At 42.6% G+C, this 27457-nt stretch overlaps 1 protein-coding gene across 1 annotated transcript in view; it reads left to right on the top strand.

The window, feature by feature from the left end:
- Nucleotides 1-1765: 1765 nt before the first annotated feature.
- The window catches only part of ITPR3 (inositol 1,4,5-trisphosphate receptor type 3), a 385035-nt gene continuing 359343 nt past the window's right edge, over nucleotides 1766-27457 (top strand). The window contains 1 exon segment of the mRNA XM_040339415.1: nucleotides 1766-2175. Within this exon segment, the coding sequence (XP_040195349.1) occupies nucleotides 2087-2175 (89 nt within the window). The 5' untranslated portion in view covers nucleotides 1766-2086.

Genomic DNA, 27457 nt, shown 5'->3' with positions numbered 1-27457 from the left:
AATTACTAAGCTCTGGAGCAACTGCACTTGCAAGAGTGCACAGTCTATTTGCCTTTAGTAAATCAACCCCTGTATTTCAATTACTAAGCTCTGGAGCAACTTTGCAAAGTGCACATTATTGTTTCCCTTTAGTAAATCAACCCCTGTACCTCAATTACTAAGCTCTGGTCTGTTTGTCTTTAGTAAATCAACCCCTTGCACCTCAATTACTAATCGCTGGTCTGTTGGTTTTAAGTAAATCAACCCCTTGTACCTCAATTACTAAGCTCTGGTCTGTTGGTCTTTAGAAAACCAACCCTGTACCTCAATTACTAAGCTCTGGAGCAACTGCACTTGCAAGAGTGCACAGTCTATTTGTGTTTAGTAAATCAACCCATATATTTTAATTACTAAGCTCTGGAGCAACTTTGCAAAGTGCACATTATTGTTTGCCTTTAGTAAATCAACCCCTGTACCTCAATTACTAAGCGGTGGTCTGTTGGTTTTAAGTAAATCAACCCCTTGCACCTCAATTACTAAGCTCTGGTCTGTTGGTCTTTAGAAAACCAACCCCTGTACCACAATTACTAAGCTCTAAAGCAACTGCACTTTGTAAAATGCATAGACTTATTGGTCTTTAGTAAATCAACCCCTATATTTCAATTACTAAGCTCTGGAGCAACTTTGCAAAGTGCACATTATTGTTTGCCTTTAGTAAATCAACCCCTGTACCTCAATTACTAAGCGCTGGTCTATTGGACTTTAGTAAATCAACCCCTGTATTTTAATTACTAAGCTCTGGAGCAACTTTGCAAAGTGCACATTATAGTTTGCCTTTAGTAAAACAACCCCTGTACCTCAATTACTAAGCTCTGGTCTGTTGGTCTTTAGAAAACCAACCCCTGTACCTCAATTACTAAGCTCTGGAGCAACTGCACTTGCAAGAGTGCACAGTCTATTTGTGTTTAGTAAATCAACCCCTGTATTTCAATTACTAAGCTCTGGAGCAACTTTGCAAAGTGCACATTATAGTTTGCCTTTAGTAAAAAAAAACCTGTACCTCAATTACTAAGCTCTGGTCTATTGGTCTTTAGTAAAACAACCCCTGTACCTCATGTACAAAGCTCTGGTCTATAGTAAATCAACCCCTGTACCTCATGTACAAAGCTCTGGTCTATAGTAAATCAACCCCTGTACCTCATGTACAAAGCTCTGGTCTATTGGTCTTTAGTAAATCAACCCCTGTACCTCATGTACAAAGCTCTGGTCTATTGGTCTTTAGTAAAACAACCCCTGTACCTCAATTACTAAGCTCTGGTCTATTGGTCTTTAGTAAAACAACCCCTGTACCTCATGTACAAAGCTCTGGTCTATTGGTCTTTAGTAAATCAACCCCTTGTACCTCATGTACAAAGCTCTGGTCTATAGTAAATCAACCCCTGTACCTCATGTACAAAGCTCTGGTCTTTAGTAAATCAACCCCTTGCACCTCATGTACAAAGCTCTGGAGCAACTGCACTCTGCAAAGTGCGCAGTCGTATTTGCCTTTAGTAAAGCAAGCCCTATGCTCTTCTATTGCTGGGTGTTCACAAGTAGTTGAAGAGATGGTGCAGATATGAAAAGTGCCTTTAGAAAGAAGTGTGAGTTTCCTGTGAGGAGGGAGGCAGGACACATGTGAGGAGGAGATGAAGGCAGCATGCCTGGAGTTAATGAGCTGTGTGCTCAGTGTGCTCAGTGCTGGAGCCCAGGGGTGTGTCTGTAGTGTAGACACTATTTGCATTGAAGAAAACTTCCTGGTTGTGTACAGGTGACTAGAAGAGAGGCGGAGGAGGAGTGTGAGAGGAGCAGAGCCTGATAAGTGGGCGCCAGGACGAGCCTGTACATTCAGTGAGGACTGAGGAGAAGTGAGGACTGAGGAGAAGTGAGGACGGGAGGTGTGCTCTTCTACACAGTGCCCACACCGACAGGAGAGCCAAGGAGCAGTGCCAGTCACTTTCTTGTCTGACACAAACACAGGAGGCAGAGCATGAGCTGAGCCTGTAATGTTTACTCTCCATACATCACACCACTGAACTTCATTGCTGGGACCCCCTACTACAAGGTGACCATGAATGAGATGTCCAGCTTCCTCCACATTGGGGACATCCTCTCCCTGTACGCGGAGGGATCGGTGTGCGGCTTTATCAGCACCTTGGGGTGAGTATAAGTGATGAGAGAGACAGAGGGATGAATGGAGGATGACTGCACACAATATTTGAATAGACAGCCTCAGGATTAGGTGAGGACATAGGAGCAGAGCTGGGTGTGGGGACAGGACAGTGTGTAAAGTTCCTAGAGTTAGTCCTTATTACACCATGGCACACACAGGCTTTCTTCTATCAGCATTGCTTCCTTCTAATGATGGCAAGGTGTCCTGTACTGGAACATTCTGCCACATACTCAGGTGTGGGCAAAAGACACTAGCGTTGCCAGCCACTGGTTCACACTACACCCAAAAAGGCGCTTCTGGGCGCCGTTACTTCGCACCCTTTTCCCCGCCAGAGCCGTTATCGCATTTTTTTTATGCACACATGCTTAAAAATAATAATTTTAGGCCTGAAGATTACATTAACTCCCCAAAACATATGTTTTCTGAAAGCAGACACCCTAGAGAATAAAAATAGTGGTAGTTCCAATTTTTTTATGTCGCACAATATTAACGCAGAGGTCTAGGAAAGGCAACGTTTTATTAAAATAAAGTTAATTTTAGGGCACACACATGCAATAAATTACAATTTTTTTTGGTAAAATATAAAAGTCGAGGTTGCGCCACGTAAATAGATACGCAACAGGTCAAACCTTAAATTTGCGTACACTCTTGAAATGGCGACACACTTCTCTACCCTATATTTTCCATAGGCAACGCTTTTATATTCCCCCCAAAGGTCTTCAGTTTAGTGTTACAGAGGAGGCATTGCTCTCATTCATTGTGCGGCGATATGTAACGTGTATCGGAATCAGCGTTTTCTTGCATAGGCGCCCCTGACGTGTGCGTTTACATTCGTACGTGCGTATATGTGGGGGTAGGGGGCCTTCACATTTTTTTTTCGAGGGGATTTTATATGATTGGGTGTGACTTTAACTTTTTTTTTTCACATAGGGGACTTTTTGTTGATGATGGTTTGGTGACAGGTTCTCTTTCCCTTTTAGACCCTGGTTGTTTCCCCTGTGTTCCACTGAATTTAATGCAATGCAGATCCCATTTCTTTACATTCTTTCCCGGGTATGCTGCAGATGGCATTGCATTATATTCTTTCCCGGGTATGCTGCAGATGGCATTGCATTATATTCTTTCCCGGGTATGCTGCAGATGGCATTGCATTACATTCTTTCCCGGGTATGCTGCAGATGGCATTGCATTACATTCTTTCCCGGGTATGCTGCAGATGGCATTGCATTATATTCTTTCCCGGGTATGCTGCAGATGGCATTGCATTATATCCTTTCCCGGGTATGCTGCAGGTGGCATTGCATTACATTCTTTCCCGGGTATGCTGCAGATGGCATTGCATTACATTCTTTCCCGGGTATGCTGCAGATGGCATTGCATTATATTCTTTCCCGGGTATGCTGCAGATGGCATTGCATTACATTCTTTCCCGGGTATGCTGCAGATGGCATTGCATTACATTCTTTCCCGGGTATGCTGCAGATGGCATTGCATTAAATTCTTTCCTGAGTATGCTGCAGATGGCATTGCATTATATTCTTTCCCGGGTATGCTGCAGATGACATTGCATTATATTCTTTCCCGGGTATGCTGCAGATCGCATTGGGTTACATTCTTCCCCGGGTATGCTGCAGATCACATTGCATTACATTCTTTCCCGGGTATGCTGCAGATGGCATTGCATTATATTCTTTCCCGGGTATGCTGAAGATGGCATTGCATTAAATTCTTTCCTGAGTATGCTGCAGATGGCATTGCATTATATTCTTTCCCGGGTATGCTGCAGATGACATTGCATTATATTCTTTCCCGGGTATGCTGCAGATCGCATTGGGTTACATTCTTCCCCGGGTATGCTGCAGATCGCATTGCATTATATTCTTTCCCGGGTATGCTGCAGATCGCATTGGGTTACATTCTTCCCCGGGTATGCTGCAGATCACATTGCATTACATTCTTTCCCGGGTATGCTGCAGATGGCATTGCATTATATTCTTTCCCGGGTATGCTGCAGATGGCATTGCATTACATTCTTTCCCAGATGTGCTGCAGATGGTATTGCATTACATTCTTTCCCGGGTATGCTGCAGATGGCATTGCATTACATTCTTTCCCGGGTATGATGCAGATGGCATTGCATTACTTTATTTCCTGGATATGCTGGCCGTGGACACCAAGAGGCGGACCTTGATGTGACGTCAAACACGCTACTTTCTGGGTCAGCATCAAGGAAGGGAGTAGGGTGGACGCGAGTCCACTATGCTCCCTCCCCTCTGCCTGGCAGGACCTGCTATGTCAGTCCCAAGCCCATAGACTGGCAAGCGAAGCCCAGGATACATGGCAGGGGCACACTACCAGGGGTGTGTGGAAATTCTTCCATTTGACAGATAGGGGTCTGCTTGTCATATTTAAATCCCCGTGACTGTAGCCACCAGGGATTGTGTGTACCCCCCCCCCCCCTCGCTGTCAGGTCCGTACGATGTAAGGGCCTGGCAGCGAAAGGGTTAAAGCACAGAGCACACTTTACATTACGTTTTCTTCTAAATCTCAGGTTTAGGTATGGCTTTTGTTACAGTGGTTCAGTGCGGACCATTGTAAGTATATACCATACCTGTAGGATCACTGTAGTAGGCACCGTTATTACAGCGATTGCCACTGGCTCCAGGGTCCCATGCCCTGCTGCTTAGGCTTGGTCCACCAAAGTAGCACAGGAGCTTTTTCCAAAATCACACTACACTGTGCTGCATTGATGTAAACAGACACCATTGAAAACAATGTGATTTCCCTTGTCATACAAGCCTGTGAGACCCAAGATGCATCTGAAATCGCGCCTAAGTGAACGCCCCAGTGAACACTTGAGGTCACCCGTTTGGTATGGGTTCCATTCAGAGAACACTTTGCATTTTCTAAATGAATGCAAAGCATTTTCTGATTGGAAGAGGTAGGGGTGGTAACGTAATGATTTCCACCTCATCCAATCAAAGAACGCTTGAGATAATGCAAAGTGTTCTCTGAATGGGGCCTGTAACAAGCAGACAACCTCCTGTGTCCACTCAGCACAGGACCAGGCTAGTAGTGGTGCGTGTTATAGTGCAGCTTTCACAGGGGTTGAACAGGTATGACACCTACATTATAGCATTATACATACACACCCATACATACACTAAAGAGGAAGTTCTGCTTTATACCCCCCCTCCCCTCTTCTACTTTTGGCACTTTTTTTTTTTGGATGGGGAGGTTTGCAGGTACCTGGTTTTGACTGGTACCTGTTTAACATCTGGTCGGATCACTGTGCCACTTCCACCAGAAATTCTCCCCACTGTCTGCAAATTTCTGGGACAGGTCCCAGAAGGCTGCAGGACCATCCAAAAAGCACAGGTCATGCACATGCGCAGTGGGAAGCTGCAGGGAATAACAGATTGCTTCCCACGCGTCCTGAAGAATGGGCCCGGATGGCACTGGATCCCTGGACAGGTAAGTGTACTTTTATTAAATTCATAGTAAAGCCTGCTTTTTCATTTTTACGTACAGGTAGGCCTATAATAAGATTTACCTGTAAGTAAAATGAATATCTCCTAAATGTGCACCGTTTAGGAGATATTCACGCTGGATGCAGCCGGTCCACTGAGGTTAAGGGCGCATGTGCTCTGTAGGTTCAGCGTACAATGCTGGACCTTCAGAGCTTCGTCCTGAAACCACAGGTTTGTACGCACCTGCGCAGGAGTGATTTATTTATTTATTCATTTATTAAAATTCTTAAAAGTACAAAACGCAGTCAGTTACCCGTAGGCCTCGATGCGCCGAGAACAACAATACAGCGACAACCAAAAAAAACACACACAGGCAGCGGAACAGATCAAATTTAAAATAGTTAGCAGATCAATGATGTCATTGCAGTTCCGGCCACTCACAGCGCTGGAGCCCAAGAACTCAAGAAAGACCGGGGGAAGATGTCAGCCCTCTCAGCAGTGACAGTGCACTGCTGGAGGGCTTCGTTCTTAAAGCGGGGTTCCGGACATAATTTTAATCACATTAAATAGTCCCTAAAACATATTAATAGCTCCCCAATCGTTCCAGAAATTATTGCAAACACTTTCCTTATATACTCCAGCTCATGTTGTGGCCGTATCCATCATATGTGTGGGCATGTGAAGCCCAGTTCCTTCTTCTTCCTGGTTTTCTGGGAGAGGTGCATGCTGGGCGATTTTTAGGCACAGTAATGCCCAGAGACTCCTGGGAAATGAGTGTCATCGTTTCCCAGGAGGCAATGGGGTCTTAGGGCAGGAAGTTGAACCACCTAGGACCAGGAACTAGCAGATTACAAAATCTGCCTAGTAACAGTAACAGCCAGATAGAAGTAAAAAATATAAAAATATATATATATATTTTTTTTTACATTAAAGGCAAGCTGTTAATAGTAAGTTTATTTTTAGGGTGGAACTCCGCTTTAAGGTTAGCATTTTATAATAGATGTATACTAGCACATTAAGCAATTGCCTTACAGGTGTTTTTTTTCTTTCTTTTTTTTTACTCTGCCGCAGTTTATTACCGCTTTAAAGGTCAGCAGCGACAGTATATGTTGCTGCTGACTTTTATTTCTTTCTTCAAACAGAAAGAAGATCCTCTTTAAGCTGGGTACACACAGATCGAAATTCTGTTCAGCAGAGACCGGCTGAATTTTGAGCTCTGTGTGGCCCTCCCTGTTTGACAGAAGCCGATTGGTGGAGCAACTCCTCCACTGTCAGAATACAATGGCACAGCAGGGAGGATTCCACCCTCCACCTTTCTTGTATGGGAATATTTTATTTACATTTTTTTGTAAGCTTGCAAAAAAAAAAAAAAAACTATGCATGTATACCCAGATTTACACTGGTTCAAGGTGGTTTAGTGTAACAATGCAAACAAAAAAAGCCATTCCCTGGAATACAGCTTTAACTTCATTAATTTTATTCTCTTGTATGCGTCTCAGCGGAGCTGTGGTGAGCAGAAATGCAAACCGAAACAGAGCTGCCAGTGAGCTGTGGGGCAGGATGGAAAAATGCTTTGACGTGTTGCAAATTTCTTTACCGCAGCTCACACAAAGGCTGTGTTAAAGTGTGAACAGGGCAGATTGTCAACAATTGTTTTCTGTGTGCCCTTGCAGAGAGCCAAAGTTTTCTGGAGCAGGGTATGTGAACAAGGCCTAAAAGTATAAATAATGGCAAAAAAAAAATCAGATTTGGATAGTAGGTGATAGTAGTGAGTAGTGAGGTGATAGAACCATTGTCTGGTTTCTACTGCTGTCTGTGTCTCTGTTAGAGACGTTCATTCTCTAATTCACTTGATCTTCAATATCATGGGAGTGAAAGTGAGGGTAGATCCAAAATTTTGTGTTGCCACCAGTACAGGAATAAGGGGGAAATCTTCTAATGGGAACTGTCTCAGGCCTCGTACACACGACCGAGGAACTCGTCGGGAAAAGACACATCGTTTTCCTCGACGAGTTCCTTGTTAGGCTTGTCGAGAAACTTGACAAGCTTTCTTTGCGTACACACTGTCAATACCAAATCTCCTCGTTCTCAAATGCGGTGACGTACAACACATACAACGGCAGGGGAAGTTCGATTCCACTGGCACAACCCTTGGGGCTGCATTTGCTAATCTCATGTTACTGCGTGTTAAGTAAAAGTTTGGTAAGAGTTGATTTGCACTTTTCAGTCTGTTACAGCATGACAAATGTGCTAGAAACGCTACTTTTACCGAAGGTGCGCTCCCGTCTCATACTTTATTCTGAGCATGCGTGGATTTCTTAGCATACACACGATCGTGTTTCTCGTCGAAAACCAGCTCGAGGAAAAAGAGAACTTGTTCTCTTTTTTCCTCGTCGAGTTCCTCGACAGTTTTCTCGATGAAAAACATACACAGGACCGTTTTCCTCAGCAAAAAAGCTCTGCCACCAAGTTTCTTGATGGATTAAGTCGAGGAAAACGGTTGTGTGTACGAGGCCTAAGGCCCTGTTCACACCGGATCAATTTTCTGCTTGAAGCTTTTAGCTCTCAGGCCTCGTACACTCGACCGAGAAACTCGACGGGCGAAACACATCGAGTTCCTCGCCGAGTTCCTTGTTAGGCTTGTCGAGGAACTCAACAAACTTGCTTTGCGTACACACTGTCAAGCCAAAATCTCCTCGTTCTCAAACGCGATGACATACAACACATACAACGTCAGGGGAAGTTCGATTCCACTGGCTAAACTCTTGGGGCTGCTTTTGCTAATTTCATGTGTTTGCGTGTTAAATAAAAGTTTAGTAAGAGACATTTGCACTTTTCAGTATGTTACAGCTTTAAAAATGTGTTATCTCCATTACAAATGCTACTTTTACTCCCGTCTCATACTTTAATCTGAGCAAGCGCAGGTTTTTTAGCATACAGACGTCCGAGTTTCTCGTTGAAAACCAGCCCGACCAGAAACTCGATGAGCCAAATCAGACTCCCGTCGAGAAAATAGAGAACTTGCTCTCTTTTTGGCTCGTCAAGGTTCTCGACAGTTTCCTCAACGAAAATGTACACACGACCGGTTTCCTCTGCAAAAAAATATCTCCCAGCAAGGTTCTTGCTGGTTTTTGCCGAGAAACTCGGTCGTGTGTACGAGGCCTAAGGCCTCGTACACACGACCGAGAAACTCGTCGGGCGAGACACATCGTTTTCCTCGACGAGTTCCTTGTTAGGCTTGTCGAGGAACTCGACAAGCTTGCTTTGCGCACACACTGTCAAGACAAAATCTCCTCGTTCTCAAACGCGGTGACGTACAACACATAAAATGGCAGGGGAAGTTCGATTCCACTGGCACAACCCTTGGGGCTGCTTTTGCTAATCTCATGTTACTGCGTGTTAAGTAAAAGTTTGGTCGGAGACGATTTGCACTTTTCAGTCTGTTACAGCTTGAAAAATGTGTTATCTCCATTAGAAATGCTACTTTTACTCCCGTCTCATACTTTATTCTGAGCATGCAAGGGTTTCTTAGCATACACACGCTCAAGTTTCTCGTGGAAAACCAGCCCGACGAGTAACACGACAAGGAAATTGAGACTCCCGTCGAGGAAAAATAGAACTTGTTCTCTTTTTTCCTCGACGAAAAACGTACACACGACCGGTTTCCTCGGCAAAAAAGCTCTGCCACCAAGTTTCTTGATGGATGCTGTCGAGTTTCTCGGTCGTGTGTACGAGGCCTAAAACACTCAGCAAGCCAAATCCCATTGATTTCAATGACCCCTGTTCACATATGTCACCTGAAGGAAAACGCCTGTCGCTCAAAAAAGCTTATTTTTGGCAGATTACAAGCTTTTTTGGCCCCATAGATTTAGAAACTAATGCCTGAAAAAGTGTGACTTAAAGGGGTTGTAAAGGTAATTTTTTTCCCTAAATAGCTTCCTTCACCTTAGTGCAGTCCTCCTTTACTTACCTCATTCTTCCATTTTGCTTTTGCTTTTGCCTCGCATTATGGTGTGTAGTTACAGACAGAAGAACAGGATGTGAGGAAGCTATTTAGGGAAAAAAAATTTACCTTTACAAACCCTTTAAGCGTTTTACAAGTGTTTTGTCACACGCTTCTGCTCAAACTGGAGCTCTCTTCCCCTAATTTCCTCCCCTGAAGCTGTAAAATACTTGTAATACATTTCTAAAAATTCTCAAAAAGTAAAAAAAAAAAACACCTGAAAGTTGCTATGCTCAGGTGTGGACAGAGCCTTAGTGCTGGTTGATACTGGGGCAACCTGTCAGGCGACTTAGCCACCTGACTAATCGCGGGCCATGGATTGCAATGGAACCATTATATTAGGGGCGACTCAAGTCACTCCGATTAAGAAAAAGGTTCCTGTATTACTTTAGGGTGACTTTGGAGCGGCTTGCATTGTTTTCTATACAGAAGTTGTTTTGCAAGCTGCGCTGAAGTCGCGCTGTATGGGGCGGCTTCAGAGTCGGATGAGAGTTGGGTGAATTTGAAGCCTTCCCGTGTGTGACTTAGAGTATATTTTCTTTTCATTGGAAAAAAATTCCTCTCAATTCCTGTTGAGTTTACCGAAAAAGAAGTGAGAGGATATCACTGTAATAAGAAAGAGATGACAGCAGTTTTAGTCCTCTCCTCTATCCAAAATGATTTCAAAAGTTTGGGCTTTATATATACTTAAATGGTGATGAAAACATCCGCTGCATCTCTTTCAGGTTCTCGGCTGCATCAGTTCTGACATTACAATGTTTTAGGGCTCCTGCACACACTGTACAAACATCACATTTAGAGTCGTATATTTTTTAAAAATGTTTATGGACTTCCACCAGCTACGCTGAGACTGGAACAAAGCCGAAAATGCCTTTGTTATAGTCTCCTATGTAAAAACACAGAAGCGACGTCACAACGTCACTTCCGGTTTACTCGGCTTCCTGTGGTACTGATTTAAAAAAAATGACAGTATTCAGAATCACAGTTTTTGGCGATCTGAATACTTTGAAGTGCAAAGGAGGGATTTGGGTTCTTTTAGACCCCCGATCCCTCCATAAAGAGTACCTGTCACCACCTATTACTGTCACAGGGGGTGTTTACATTCCTTGTGACAACAATAAGAGTGATCAGAACTTTTATTTTACTTTTATTTTTAAAGCGCCCCTGTCCCCACGTGCTCGCACAGCAAAAAAAAAAACATGAGCAAGTCATGCCCGCATATGTAAACAGTGTTCAAATGAAATATGTGAGGTATTTTCTCAATCGTCAGAGTGAGAGCAATAATTCTAGCAAAAGACCTCCTCTGTAACTCTAACCTGGTAACCGTAAAAAATATTTAAATCATCAGCTATGGAGATTTTTAGGTATCATAGTTTGAAATTGGGCACACTTGTGGAATGGCGACAAAGCATGACATGTTAGGTATCTATTTACTCGGCGTAACATCCTTTTCACATTATACAAAAAAATTGGACTAACTTTACTGCTTGTTTGTTTTATTCAGGAAAGTATATTTTTTCCCCCAAAAAATATCATTTGAAAGACCGCTGCACAAATACCATGTGACATGAAATACGATCGCCATTTTATTCTCTAGGGTCTCTCGCTCTCTCTCTCTCTCTCTCTCTCTCTCTCTCTCTCTCTCTCTCTCTCTCTCTCTCTCTCTCTATATATATATATATATATATATATATATATATATATATATATATATATATATAAATGTTTGGGGGTTCTAAGCAATTTTCTAACAAAAATATTGCAAGTATTTTGCTCACTTAGCCCATTACTCACTTAGATCTGCTCCCAAACAAGAAAGTCTATGGATTTAGTGCACATTTTAGGAGATACGGATTCTGTTTCTCCCTAGAAAAGCGAACAATTTGCATGTGGTTGTACAGAGACGCTCCAAATGTTGGAAGATCTCCATGTACTACAAACCTTCAGAAGCTTTGGTATTGCCCTGCAGTTACATCCTGTACGGTCCAATAGTCTCCTGATTCATGCAACCAGTTTAGAGTCAGTCACATTGCTTGAAGCTATTGGGCCAAGGATTGGCTTCCTACTGTAAACACTGCTGGACTGTTCAAACCTGCTGACATAGAAGGTATAAAACAATGAGAATGTTATGTGCTGGTGCCATCCAGCTGCAAGGGATTATTACCGTCCGTGGTGGTGTTGTGTTGTCTTTATGTGTCAATGTATTGGGCAGATATGATTACAAAGTAAAACTTTAGGACACCATCACTCAAAAAAAAAAAGGTATTTTCTGTTAGAATTTTTCGACCCTTTCTCCATTGCACACTAATGCTTTTTAATCAGATTTTCATGGGAGATACATTGGATGACATTTTTGACTTGCTCAAAGAAAACAATCAAAAATGGTTGAGTGGATATAAAAACTAAGGGGCTGATTTACTAAAACTGGAGGGTGCAAAGCTGGTGCAGCTCTACATGGTAGCCAATCAGCTTCTAATGTAACTTCAGATTGTTCAATTAAGTTTAGAAAAAAAAAAAACGGAAGCTGATTGGTTTCTATGCAGAACTGCACCAGATTTTGCACTCTCCAGTTTTAGTAAATCAACCCCATAAGTTCTTATGATAAGGGATGTTCAGAACAACCCGTGTCAGAAGCAAAGTAATGGGGAGCACAACATATTTTGCCATTTAGTGCTGGTTCACACTAGTGCGACTTCTGATGCAACTCTGGCACAACTCTGCATGGTAGCCAATCAGCTTCTAACTTCAGCTTGTTCAGTTCAGACAAAAAACTTGGAAGCTGATTGGTTTCTATGCAGAGCTGCACCATATTTAGCATTCTCCAGTTTTAGTAAGTCAGCCTCATTCCATTCAAGGGTGCCCGTTCTTATCAATGCCAATCAGCACAGTGCGACTTTGGGAATGGTTCCTGTGCTACATTGGTGCGATTTATAGTCTGATTTGGCCCCATAGACAGTTGCATCAAAATCACACTGAAAATCTAAACTCAGCACTGTGAACCAGGCACTAGCGATTCTTTGAACATTTTCTTCTATAGATTCTTTTGCCCAGGAGCATTGTTTTGAGTTCACAAAACCTTTTGATATATTTTAAAGCCTTTCAAGAAGGTGGATTTTTTGTGAAAGTAATAAGAGACATTGGACTCATAAGACTTCTCTTTGATGTTCTTGTTGGTTGAGTTACACATTGATTTCTCAGTTTGGGTGAGTCTACTTCTTGGTGGACACCCCATTTTGTGGAGAGCCTCTGAACTCTAGGTATCAGAAAACTAGCTAGGGCAAAATCTGGTGCAGCTGTGCATGGTAGCCAATCAGCTTCCATTTTTTTTTTTTGTCAAAGCTTAAAGTGATTATAAACCTTCCTGTTTTTTTTTTTTAAATAACAAACATGTCATACTTACCTCCACTGTGCAGCTCGTTTTGCACAGCATGGCCCCGATCATCCTCTTCTGGGGTCCCTCGGCAGCTCTCACGGCTCCTCCTCGCATCAGATAACTCCCTAGGAAAAGCGCTCTCCCGAGGCGGTTACCATGCGGGCGCGCTCTCGAGCCCAGCATTTGTGTCCATAGACTCAGACTCGGCCCCACCCCCCGGCCCCCACGTCATTGGATTTGATTGACAGCAGCGGGAGCCAATGTCTGTGCTCCTATCAATCCATCCAATCAAGAGCCGGGACCCCGTGCAGAGAGGGAGAGCGCATCTCCGCCGAGGGAATTACGGGGCTCAGGTAACTAAAACGGGGGGCGGTCACTGCCAGAAGATTTTTCATCTTAATGCATAGAATGCATTAAGATGAAAAAACATAAATCTTTGCAACCCCTTTAATTGAACAAGCTGAAGTTAGAAGCCGATTGGCTACCATGCACTGACTGTTGCATCAGATTTTGCGCTCTGCAGTTTTAGTAAATTAACTCATCATTTGTGCCCAGCGCCTCATTTCTACCCTTCCTTTATCATAATGATACAGACAAATATTAGTATAGTACACATACCAGGGTTTTGTAGTGGAATATTGTGGATGACACTAAATAGAGACAGAGTTACACTTTAATGGAGTCAGTAGATAAATACAATAAGAATGTGTGTTGGAAAGTGTGTAGGTGTTAACAGACTGCAGTGTGGCCGCACAGTGAGTAAACAGTGAGTATTTTGCCAGTATTAGGATAGAGTACTGCACAGTGAGTTTAAAGGGTGCGGTGCCATAAAACCTACTTTAGAGCAGACATATAAAACAGTATCTTGCATATATTTGCACTTATTTGTATGCTTTGCATATCTATCAGTTACCAGCATCATGTATGATAATATACTAAACACACATCAATGCTTGTCTTAATGCATATGCTTTACATCGTAGCCACTAAATCTCTAGAAATACTTGTCCCACAGGTCTTGCTGGACTTATACCCTGCAGGTTTAAATAGTTTACTGGATAAAGTCTATGTTTTTCAGTGCTAATGACATGGAGGTAATTTAGAAAAGCATTAGTTCAGATTTAGTATGTGTAATGGGCCCAGCACTAAAAAAAACAAAAAACAGATACATAAAATACTTGTATCTTAGTTGGTTATTTGACTAAAGCGAAAGCATCAAATAATAAACACATATTTTTAAACACTTAATTTGTTTTTTATTTCACATGATGACACACATTATTATCAAATTGTCCAGGGGGTTAATTAAGCCCAGGAACTATTTGTGGGATAATTAGGGAAGAACAGATTTTACATTTTTTTTATATCATACATATTGGTTCAGATTTAGAAAATACAGGTACAGACATAGTCGTGTGACTCAAAGCCAAAAGAACTTCTGCTGATAAAGCGTGCCTGATTTGTAGATAACCAAACAAACTAGAATGAACGTGTTGCCTGACCGGTCTGATTAATGCCATATTTGAATGCAGGTTAGAAAATGATGCTGAAGGCTGCATTACTATCATTTGTTCAGGTAAAGTGTCCCCAAATTGCCAGCACTAACAGTAAATGGAAGAGAAGCTTATAAAAAGGAAGGACGGCTAGCATCAGGTCTGAAAATAAAAGCTAAAAGGCAAACCAGTACATGTAGTGTATTGTGTCTTAAAGGGGTTGTAAAGGTACATATTTTTTTCCTATATAGTCTGTATCTTTTTACCTTTTAAAACTTAAAGGGGTTGTAAAGGTATTTTTTTCCCCTAAATAGCTTTCTTCACCCTAGTACAGTCCTCCTTCATTTACCTCATCCTTCCATTTTGCTTTTAAATGTCCTTATTTCTTCTGAGAAATCCTCACTTCCTGTTCTTCTGTCTGTAACTCCACACAGTAATGGGAAGCTTTCTTCCTGGTGTGGAGTGTCGTGCTCGCCCCATCCCTTGGGCAACAGGGGAGTCAGGACGCCTACTAACACACAGCTCTTTTCTCTATCTGCAATGTAGAGAGTGTCCTGACTCTCCTGTTGTCCAAGGGAGGGGGCGAGCACAGCACTCCACACCAGGGAGAAAGCCTTGCATTACTGTGTGGAGTTACAGACAGAAGAACAGGAAGTGAGGATTTCTCAGAAGAAATAAGGGAAATTTAAAAGCAAAAGTGAGGTAAGTGAAGGAGGACTGTACTGAGGTAAAGGAAAAGAAAATTACCTTTACAACCCCTTTAAGTTTCAAAAGGTAAAAATATACAGACTATAAATGATAGAAACATGGTAGATTTCTGTTAGCAAATTAATGAGAATCAATGTTAAAAAGCTCATGGTCTCTGAAGAATTTGTCTATATATGTGTGTAGGGGCATCCCTACAAGGCTGTAATTTCTACGATGCTCATGGAAACCTTGGATTGTAATTATGCTTCCTTTGTTTTGTGAACTTGGCTAAAAACTGTCTGCATTTGTGTTCTGGATCTTCAGTGCTATATGGCATGGCTGAAGCACGCTGCTTTAGGAGTGTAAGTGCCAGGCACCACAATATTTCCCATAGGGCTTGGCATCTTGCCATTGAGCTGTGAGATGTGGAATCCCTATTATATTATATATTCTGCATTTGGATTTAGAACTACTTGGGTTGATTTTTTTATTTTTTTCACTAACTGAGGGTGTTGTAAAAATTGATTGGTATGACATCTGAAATGATTTTCATAGGATGGTGATTGATTCGCATTCTTTTTGCCATATTTGTGGTTTCTAAGGTATGCTGTGCAGGATTTGTAATACAGTTTCTGTAAGGTTATACTGTCTTAGGGGTCTTGTTGTAACAATAGTAAACTTTATTTTTCAATGTTTATTTACCTGCATAAAACAACCCCCAAACATTATATTAAATATAATGGCTGGGAACTGGAAATTTAAAGTGGTTGTAAACTCAGAAAAAACAACAACCTGCAAGACAAAGGCATACTGTAATGAGCTAGATTGCATTGCATACTAGCTCATTATGAAATACCTACCTTAGATCAAAGCTGTTACAGCAGTCCCCCCACACTGCTTTGTCTCCTGGAGTTATTTCCGGGTTTGCCGGCATCAAACCTGCGGCCCAAGATGGCTATGAATGTGCCCCTACAAAAAAATCATACATTTACTTAAAAGAGAAGTATGGGATTCATGAAAAATCTAAACTAAATTATACTCACCTTGGATGCTGCATCTGTCCCCCACCGGCTCCAGACTGAGAGCTGAGTGATCAAACACAGCTGATCGCTCAGTTCTTGGTCTTCAGCCTACAGAGAGCTGGTGACTGTCTGTCAGTCAGTCTGCTCTGCCCCTCCAGCGATCACTGGAGCACTGAGCTGTGAAGGGGTGGGAGCTTCTGGCTCAGGCTGTAAGCCAGTGGTTCTCAACCTGGGGGTCGGGACCCCCTTGGGGGTCAAAAGATAATTTGCCAGGGGTCACCGAATCTTGGGCTGTTCTTGAAGCATGCACCACTCTCCCTGCCTTTTTGCGGCCGCCCAACAGGGCTGTCCCTTAAGTCTGTGGCTGCCCAGCTGGGCTGTTCCTGGAGCCCATGGCCGCCCGCTCAGGCTCTAAACAGCTGCCCATTCAGTTTACGGCTAAAGGGCAGAGACTAGAGGTCAGCTGACTGGTGAGGAATGTGAAGTGGGAGGGCTGGAGGAGATCCTATCTTCTGATTTTGGCATAAATGTCACTACTACAAGACCCCACACAGTCGGAGACACAGTGAGTAACACTACCTGTGATTATAGTTGCCATTAAAAATCCCCACTACAGTTCTCAGATCAACAGATGACCTTGATCAAGAGTACCTAATCCACTTATCCCAACCAAGGAGTAAGAGAAAAAATAAAAATAGAGAATACACGGAAGGGAGACGAAAAGAGGGGTGGAACAAAGAAAAAGGGAGAGAAAGAACAAGAAAGATGACTAGAGAGAGGGATAGGGAAAAACAAGAAATTTGAATAGAGAGAGATAAAAGGGAAATAAAGAAGAACAAAGAGAAAGATTGGTACATCCTAAAATGTACCATAAGGGGTTTTAATACTGTATGAGTGTAAGGAACTCGTGGGGGTGCCAAATGTAAGTGGGTTAGGGGTGCAATTTACTTGTCTTGCCTTGGGTGCTGACAACCCATGCTACAATTTTTTTTTTCTACTGTTAGGGGTCCCCGCAACTTGGGAAATTTTATCAAGGGGTCACGGCACTAGAAGGTTGAGAACCACTGCTGTAAGCGGATCGCTGAGAAGCTGTGCCAGCTACCGGTCCAGGCTTCTCGGTTGCTCCCCCCCGACTGTAAATTCAGAATCTTTGCCATGCATGAACAAGCTCTGTGATGTCAGCTGACAGGAGGCTTTAGCCTAGGGGGGGAATTTTTTTTGTAAACATTTTTTACACTTAGCAAACATGTGGCCTAAAAAAATGTAACAGTGTCTCTTTACGGGACTTCTCTAAGTTTTATCTTCCCAAAGAAAAATCGTCCACTCTTCACAATCGCGCCTTATTCATGTCATCAGTTTTCAGCGGAACCTACATTTGTGAGCAACTATTTTTAGGGCTGAAGCACATGAAGTGCATAATTAGTTCCAAATGAGGGCCTTGAGAATTCATTGATAATTGCTACGACATCCACCCAACCAAATATTGATATGTTCGTTTATAAAAAAAACTGTCAAATGTCGCACAAGTTTTATGTCGCTCTCTTTTATTTTTATAATAAAAAGTATTACAAAAATATTATGTTTTTGTTAACTTGTGATCTGCCCGCCTTTTTCTGCTCATCAGTTATCCTTATTTTTAGTGTATTTTATGCCCAAGACAATTCCTCTTCATCCAATGTGGCCCAGGAAGGTCGAAATGTTGGACACCCCAGGTTTAACTTTTGTATTTAAACATCTGAACAGTCTTACAAATAAAAACTATAAAGATGCTCTTTATTGCGTTGCCTTTATGCGGTAGATGTGCCCACTAATGTACAGTATATGAAGAGTTATGTTTCTGTGTAGTTGTAACACGTCAGTGGTTGTGTTTTCCTTTTTAAATATCTGTTTGGTAACTTCGATGTGTCATACTGGTATGATTCAGAATTCCTAATCATTTATAAAGGGCATGTCATGCTAAAGTGATGGCAAACATTCCTCTGAATGGGTTAAAGAAAGCTATGTCTCTGTGGCCTGCAGATAAAGAAAGGAAACAAGTGTGGGAAAAGGGAGGAGAAAGGGCAAGGACACAATGCGTCTCTTTTTCTGTTCATCTAGTCATTGGCAATAGTTCATGTATTCATTTAGTAACTTCTTTGGAGTATATGCAATATTTAAACATTTCAGTTATCTCTGGATTAGGTAATATTTTCTATTTTAATAGTTTTTATTGCTTTTAAACATACAAAGTACAACAGGGCACAATGCTATAGTGGTAAAGGACCAACAGTGAACAATTATAGGTGACCACGACTAGATAAATAAGTTGGAAGGACAATGCAGTAATTAATGTGCATACTGTATGTCAGGTGTCAGAGTGGTAAAAAAACACAGATTCAGAATACTTCTTAATCCCAAAGAGAAATTATTAAAGTGATCCTATGGGTTCGCATTTTTTTAAAATAACAAACACATTTTCACTCCACTGTGCAGCTCGTTTTGCACAGAATGGCCCCAAACGCCGTTTTCTGGGGTCCTTCTGTGGCTCTTTCGGCTCTTCCCTGCCTCAGATAACCCCCTTTTGGGAAGCGCTCTCCCAAGGAGGTTACCTTGCGGGCGCGCTTCTGTGTCCTGCAATCGGCGTCCATAGCTGCCTAGTGCAGGACTCGGCCCTGCCCCACAGTGCCCACGTCATTGGATTTGATTGACAGCAGCGCGAGCCAATAGCTGCGCTGCTATCAATCTATCCAATGAAGAGCCGAGCCCGGGCAAAGATCCAGCGCGTTTGCGACGCAGGACTTTCCAGGGCTCAGGTAAACGGGGGGGCGGTAATAGTCATATGTATTTTCACCTTAAAGGATCACCAAAGGAATTTTTTTTTTTTTAGCTAAATAGCTTCCTTTACCTTACTGCAGTACTGGTTTCATGTCCTCATTGTTCGTTTTTGCTTTGAAGTAGCTGTAATTCTGCTCCTTATAAACCACAGTACTGGGAGCTTTTCACGGTGGTCTAAGCTGTCATTACTGTGTGCCTAAAACTTAACAGAACCAATCAGATTCATTTTAAAAACAAAACACTGCCCTGGATTTGTTTGTTTTTGTTCTGTGGGTCTCTTTACTTCACAGAAACATGAAACCAGTTTAAAAACAAAAGTGAAACTAGAGGCACATTATATGATTGAATTTAATCTATTTTTAATCATTTTTAAAAGGAATCAGTTAACTTTTATGTCTCTATACCCTGTAAACTGTCATTTCAGCAAAACATTTTTTTTCCTTTAGTGACCCATTAATGCATCCTATGAAAAAACATGAACCTTTACACAGGGTTTGACAGATTTGCTTGGAATCTAGGAGCCAGCTAAAAAAGTTAGGAGCCAGAAAACGTGCCCCGTCCCGCTGAGCTCGCGCGCAGAAGCGAACGCATTCGTGAGTAGCACCTGCATATGTAAACGGTATTCAAACCACACATGTGAGGTATCGCAGCAATCGATAGAGCGAGAGCAATCATTCTAGCCATAGACCTCCTCTGTAACTCAAAACATGCAACCTGTAGAATTTTTTAAACATCGCCTATGGAGATTTTAAAGAGTAAAAGTTTGTTGCCATTTCATGAGCAGAAGCAATTTTGAAGTGTGACATGCTGGGTATCAATTTACTCGGCGTAACATTATCTTTCACAATATAAAAAAAATTGGGCTGACTTTACAGGTGTCTTATTTTTTAATTAAAAAAAGTGTATTTTTTTCCCCAAAAAAAGTGCGCTTGTAAGGCCGCTGCGCAAATACGGTGTGACAGAAAGTATTGCAACAACCGCCATTTTATTCTCTAGGGTGTCAGAATAAAAAATAAATATAATGTTTGGGGGCTCTAATTAGAGGGAAGGAGATGGCAGTGAAAAACACATTAGAATTGCTGGATTGCTGTTTTACTTGTAATGCCAAAAAATATTGGCTAAATCTCCTAACATTGTACTGTAGACTGTCAGTTGTTTGTTCACATAGGCTATTTGTACCTATCCAAAAGTTAACAGTAGAATGTAAAGAGAAGAAAGTAAATGGTGGGTAGAGGGAAGAGGATTTCAGGAGGTGGAAGGGAAGGATGAAGGAACCCTGATGGTGTCCAATCGCATGGGGGACATGTGCCTCAATGTATAAATCATTAGCACTGTATGGACAAAGTTTTGGGGCATATACCATATTTTCCGGTGTATAAGACGACCTTTTATACTTTAAGAAATGCCTCAAAAATCAGGGGTCGTCTTATACGCCGGATGCACAGTCAGTCAGACTGCGGGCATCCATTGTTCAAAAGCCGCGCCTCCTCCTCGTGCTGTTCCGTGATAGGCAGAACACTCAGTTTCCCAGCAGAGCCTGTGTTCAGTGTTTCGCCTATCATGGACGTCGTCTTGTCCGAGGCCGAAGAGGAGACGACTATCATGGAACAGCACGAGGAGGAGGCGCGGCTTTTGAACAATGGAGGCCCGCAGTCTGACTGACTCTGCCAGGGATAAGGTATGGGGATCGTCGAAGTGAGGTATGCAATGGCACAGTGAGGATGGAAGGGGGTCATCTTATACGGCGAGTATATCCCAAAACCAACATTTTAGCTGGAAAATTAGGGGGTCGTCTTATACGCCCAGTCGCCTTATACGCCGGCAAATATGGTAATGTGTTTTCCACCATGTCCAGACTTTATAGATGGTGCGCAAGGTGTCATACAATGTCGTAGAATGTTTTTTGTTTATTAGATACCAAGACATTTTAGGTATTGCTGATTTTTACGCCTTTGCCAGAGTTTACTTGGCAGCTGTAAGAGTAATCATTAGAAGTTTAAATTGGGAGTTATTACAGCCTTCAGGTTTTAAACCTAGGCCTCCCAGGTATTTTTCCTGATGCTCCTTCCCAGGACTGTGTATATTAATTAGTAATAAGCTAATATTTTTAAATGTTTTTTTTGTGTGGTTGCTTAACAGGTGATATCTTGTGAGTCATGGTTGAGCTGTATGAAGTGTTATTAGAGCAGATGTGGCCATAAAGTAGCTTTCTATACTTCCCTTTATGCAAAAGTCATTCGATAAAGCAGGGGTCTCCAAAGTGTGGCCCGAGGGCTAGATGTGGCCCTTTGCTAGCCCTTGGGACACAATTTCTCCCACTGATATGAGACAATATTCCTCCCACTGACTTCAACAATGGGGCACTATAGCTTCCACCAATACCAATGATGGGATACTATTCCTCCTACTAATAAGGGGAATACTCCTCCTCCTGTTGACCACCAACCCTGAGGCCATATTTATTCTCACTGATGCTGGGCCCTGTGACATTTTCTGCCCCTACTGGCCACAATCCGGCCCTCCTAAAGTCTGAAGGACAATAATGTGTCCCTTTGAAAATTTAGAGGCCCCTGCTCTAAAGGAAAGACAGGTTTTGTGACTTGCCAGTCTTATTGCAGACACCACGAGCTTTGTACATAAAATGTATAATTCTCCAAAGTAAATATAGACATGTTTTTCTATTGCAGCAATCCCAATATTTTATATTTGTTTATCTGTGGCAGGTTAATTGTACAGCTAACCAAGCAGGTTATTGTTAGAGCCGGTTCACACTGGGGCGACCTGGGATCCGACTTTAAGTTGCCCCAATTCGCGCGGTCGAGAAAATGAATGGAAGTGAATGGAAGCCGTCTTAATGTACACTACTGAAGTCGCTCCGACTTCAGAAAAGGTTCCTGTACTACTTCAATCTGACTTCTAGGCAACTTGTACCCATTGAATTCAATGGAAGTCGCCTCAGAAGTCGGATCACTGTCTTAACTGAAGCAACAATACAGGAAGATAACATACATTTCTCAGGCAAACCCCTCCCTCCCACAGAGCTGATTGTTGTTTGATTGGCCACTGGAAAGCCTCCTGTCCTGGAGGCGACTTGAAGTTGCCTTGTACTGTCCTGGAGGCAACGTGAAGTTGCCTTGTAAGTTGCCTGATGATTCATACTTAAAGGGGTTGTAAAGGAAACATTTTTTTTTCATAATAAGCATCCTTTACCTGTAGACTTTCCTCTTTTCACTTCCTCATTGTTCGTTTTTGCTCAGAAGTTGCTCTATTTCTTCTCTGTTCTGTTCACTTCCTGCTTGTCTGATTTTACTGACCACCGTGAAGGGAGGTTTTACTGCGGTGGTCAGTAACGTGCTCACCCCCTCCTGGGAACTACATCTGTGTGGCAGGATGCTCTCTACGTGTTAGAGACTTCAAGGAGGTGTGAATTACTGGGCGTGCCGAAATGCATACTGGGAAATGTAGTTCTTACATGAACGAGCGCCGCAAACCAGGAAGTGAATGAGAGAACAGAAACTAGAATGCCGGAGGTGATAAAGATGAAGGAATTTAATAGGTATTTACTCGTTTTTTAACAGAATCATTACACTATTCTGTCTGTCTACCTTGCAGACATAAATTTTAGGCAAATTTTTTTTTTCCTTTACAACGCCTTTAAGGCCCTTTCACACTGAACGCAGTGGAATGCAGTTGGATGAATTTTTAACTGCATGGCAATTGTATAGACAGCCCAAAATCAAGTTAGGGCATAGTTCACATCATAGCAGTGCAGTTCAGCGCAGTAAAAAAAAAGTAGCACATGCTGCATTTTTCAGCACCACAAGTGCCGGGAACACACTAAAAATGCACTTTCACCACTAGCCGACCGCCCACCGCCGTTCTACGTCGGCAAGTTGGCTCGGCTGGGCGAGAGCACGTAGTATAACGTCCTCTCTCCCAGCCGCCACTAGGGGTGCGCGCGCGCCCCCCGCTCGCCCCCGACTCCCGTGCATGTGCCTGGCGGGCGCGATCGTCGCCGGGCACACGCGATCGCTCGTTACAGAGCGGGGATCGGGAGCTGTGTGTGTAAACACACAGCTCCCGGTCCTGTCAGCGGGGGAAATGCTGATCTTCTGTTCATACAATGTATGAACCGAGGATCAGTGTTTCCCCTAGTGAGGCCACCCCCCCCCACAGTAAGAACACACCCAGGCATACTTAACCCCTTCCCCGCCCCCTAGTGTTAACCCCTTCACTGCCAGTGGCATTTTTATAGTAATCCAATGCATTTTTATAGCACTGATCGCTATAAAAATGCCAATGGTCCCAAAAATGTGTCAAAAGTGTCCGAAGTGTCCGCCATAATGTCGCAGTACTGAAAAAAAAAATCGCTGATCGCCGCCATTACTAGTAAAAAAAATATAATAAAAATTACATAAAAATACCCCCTATTTTGTAAACGCTATAACTTTTGCGCAAACCAATCAATAAACGCTTATTGCGATTTTTTTTTACGAAAAATATGTAGAAGAAAACGTATCGGCCTTAACTGAGGAAAAAAAATGTTTTTTTATATATTTTTGGGGGATATTTATTATAGCAAAATGTAAAAAATATTCATTTTTTTCAAAATTGTCGCTCTATTTTTGTTTATAGCGCAAAAACTAAAAACCGCAGAGGTGATCAAATACCACCAAAAAAAAGCTCTATTTGTGGGAAAAAAAGGACGCCAATTTTGTTTGGGAGCCACGTCGCACGACCGCGCAATTGTCTGTTAAAGCGACGCAGTCCCGAATCGCAAAAAGTACTCTGGTCTTTGGGCAGCAATATGGTCCGGGGGGTAAGTGGTTAAACCAAGAAAGCCAAGCCCAAAAACATATAGAAAAAATGCACTGCAAATGCAGTGCTAAACGCAGCGCAAAACACATTCACGTGTGCATCAAGCGTGCTTCAGATGCGCTTAAAATGCTTGTAAACATGCAGTCAAAAACGTGCAGTTATGTGCAGTTTTTGGGGTGAATGGGCCCATAAGGAGACTATACAGAACCTTAAAGGAAACAAAGTGTTTGCACCTTAAAACAGATTATATTTATTAGTCATTACTTGCATTACATATGGCCAGTGACAAGCTATGCAGATCATTCTTTTATGTCGCATTGTCTGTGAGTGTGCACCCAGATCCAAGTATTTATTGTACAAAGTAATAAACTTTAATTAAAGTGTTTCTAACCCTAAAAACTTGTAATAAATCTGGTTGATCCTGACAGTTCCTGTGTCCCCCTACCTCTGCTGACCACGATAATCATGGCTGCTGATCCCTGATCACCGTGGTCAATTTACGTGCCTCATCATCCGCAGCGCTTGTCTCTCCTGAAGTCTCCCCCCTTCCTGTTAGCATGAGATCGCTTTCCTCCCCGCCCTCCCGCCTCTATTCAGCTGCATAATGCAGCACATATCAATGTATGTTATGCAAATATGCAGCCATTACCAAAAGTGTAAGCGTTATAATTAAAAAGGTGAAATATCGTTTCTGACACTGCAGCTGTGCGGTCACGTGATCCCCCTTTGCTGGCTGGCCTTGATCTATGGAGAGAAGCAGGAGGGGGCGGAGATTCACCTGTGACATCAACCATTCAGCAGAGGGGAATCTCGGCCCCTCTTGCTTCTCTCCATAGATTGAACACTTACACTATTGTTAATGGCTGCATATCTGCAAGGCATACATGTAAAGTCACAAGTCCAACTTGGATACATCAACTGCAAGCTTGCTAGCATGTGCTAGTGAAAGTTTAAAGAAATGGCAACACAATTGTAGGCAGTATCTGTTATGCTGTATTTACTAGTGAATCTAGGTGTGCGGCTGTCCCCTGGATCATATGGGAACCATTTGCATACCCCCCCCCCCATTAACCCTAAATTAAAGCTTCCTGTTTTTAAAAAAAGGCCTCTATCTTTTTGTGGCAGATGGCCTTTCTATAGGAATGAATGGAGATTTCCGTCCACTTGTAAGGAAGAAGTAGGGCTTGTCTTATAATAACTCTGGAAGTGGTGGTGGTTCCGTTTAGTGTGGCCCACACATTAAAGACCTCTAATGAGCAAGGACAAGTAAGTATATGATGTGTCATAAAAGTAAAAAAAGTACAGTTGTCCTTTTAATAAAAAATGAAGGTTTACAATGTAAAACAAAAAAAGATGCCACACTTACATGCTCTGTGCAGTGGTATTGCACAGAGCGGTCGCTTACCCCCTGCCGGCACTCTCTGCTCCCTCTCTCCTGTATGTGCCTCCATAGCAAGGCCTGTGCTGTGGGGTCACTCGTGTGGCCACGCTCCAAAGCTGGGTTGTGTGCGTCCATAAACACACACAGTACGGCTCGATTGCTTGCATAGAATGCATTAGGGTAAAAAACCTTTAGAGTTTAATACCTTAAACCAGGGGTGCCCAACCAGTGGCCCGCGGAGCCCTCTGATGTGGCCCTCGACCTCCTGCTCTGAAATCGGACCCTCCATTCACCTCTATGGAGCGACAGATGTAAACAGACTTTTGGCCGTTTACACCTGCCTACCTCCAATCCGATCTGCAAAAAAAAAAAAAATAGAAGTGGATTTGCCCCCTTCTATCTGATTGGATCAGAGGGCCCATATAGTAGATTGGGCTGTGTCTGTGTCTGCTTTGCATATGCAGACTGGACACAGACCTGTCATCTGCCCACTCCGCTCATTGTGGCCCAAGACTGGTTACTAAGTGTCTTAAGTGGCCCTCGGCCCTCAAAAGGTTGGGCACCCCTGCCTTAAACCATCCTTATTGGTAAAGAAATAGAAGCAACTTGGGAAAAAATTCAAAGAATAATTCACCTTTCTGACCATGTTTCAGGTTACACCCATTTTTCGGTGTACCATAAAACATGATCACATAATCCAACCCCCCCCCCCCCCCCACACACACACACACACTCTCAAATCACACACCCCATTTACCTGAATTAAAGGGTTATTTTCCTTGGAGTGACCTCTTATCCTTTAAATTTATTGTGGCTTCACAGATCCATTCACAGGTTCTGTGAATGAAAGGACCACAAGTCCCATCTTCCCCTGCAGCAGAGGGATACGTAGATCTCAGTGTGGTGATGTCTATTGTGTACTTTCTCTGGGCACATAACCAAAGGGGGCTGGGGAAGTAATCTACAGAAGCCCATGCATTGCACCTACGATGCCCTGATTGCAGGTTCCAATGCATGTGGGTAATGTGGGTGTATTTATGTTGGACTGTGCCTTTACACCAGCAGTTTCAAAATAGGACTTGGGACAAATGGGACATTTTTTCACAAGGTCCTTAAATCCTGTAATGTTTTGCAACACACTTGCATTGCATAGTAAAAGCATGCAGTAAAAAAAGAGGGTTAAAAAAAAAAAAAACAACGCTGCAGTGCATGTCAAAAACACATTGCAGGTCAATGCAGTGCAGGTTAAAAATGTAGTTGAGCAGATACCCGATACACATATACATTACTATGGTGGGAATAAACCTAAATGTAATGTCAGGTGCCTATATCTCTTGATCTGCTAATCATTTGGCTACATCTACATATGCAGCTTGTGACTGGTTAACTTTGAAGTGACAAAGCTGTATTTCGTGTTACTTGTACATTCTGGTTTGGTTTCTATTTCAGTTCCTTGTTTTCTTTTTAAGCTGTTAGGTTTAGATGTAAAATGAAGTGTTGCAAATATTTAGTGACCCTGCCGTGTCAATAGGTCATGCAACAGTAGTGGCATCCAAGGAATTTTTAAATGACCAGTATAATTCCGTACATCCTTAGACATGTTTGTACATCTGCAGAACTCATGTTGTGCCCTTTACCTATTTTTACTTTCTTTTACTTCACATCCGTTAATACTTTTGTAGGTACAGGTAGAGCTGGTCAAGTGTTTCCTAAAACTAGTTTTTATCTCCTAGAGCCTGTTAATAGTATAATTATCTACAGAATGCAGAAGAGCAAGCTATAATCCATTGTTTTAAAGCTTCCTGCAGACTACAGGATAATACAGCTATAACCGACAAAGTTGCCAATGGCGATAATATAGTAAAGAGGAACTGCAGTCTGCTCACTTAATTTGTAATAAAAACATCTTTGCCATTCTGAAGCTTCCCTCCAACCACTTTGCATATTATTTTATATATACTATGATTCTGTACTTGCCAAATATGCTGCCGAAAATCTCTCTCCACTGAGTCTGGCTGCAGCCATTTTAACTGTGGACAGCTGAAGCTGCTGCCCAGGGTTGTCTTAATGAGAGGGCACACCTGGGCACTGCCCAGGGGCCCCAGCTGCATGGGGGGCCCCTGCACTTTCCCCAAAGCAGCTGGTCCTTGAGCCCAAGGTGCCCCAAAATTGGGGGCCCCATGATGGTACTGAGAGTGATAGATACAC

The sequence above is a fragment of the Rana temporaria genome, chromosome 2 (genome assembly GCF_905171775.1).
Source record: "Rana temporaria chromosome 2, aRanTem1.1, whole genome shotgun sequence".
NCBI lineage: Eukaryota > Metazoa > Chordata > Amphibia > Anura > Ranidae > Rana > Rana temporaria.
The sequence above is the reverse complement of the archived record's forward strand: the minus strand, read 5'-3'. Positions and strand labels throughout refer to the sequence as shown.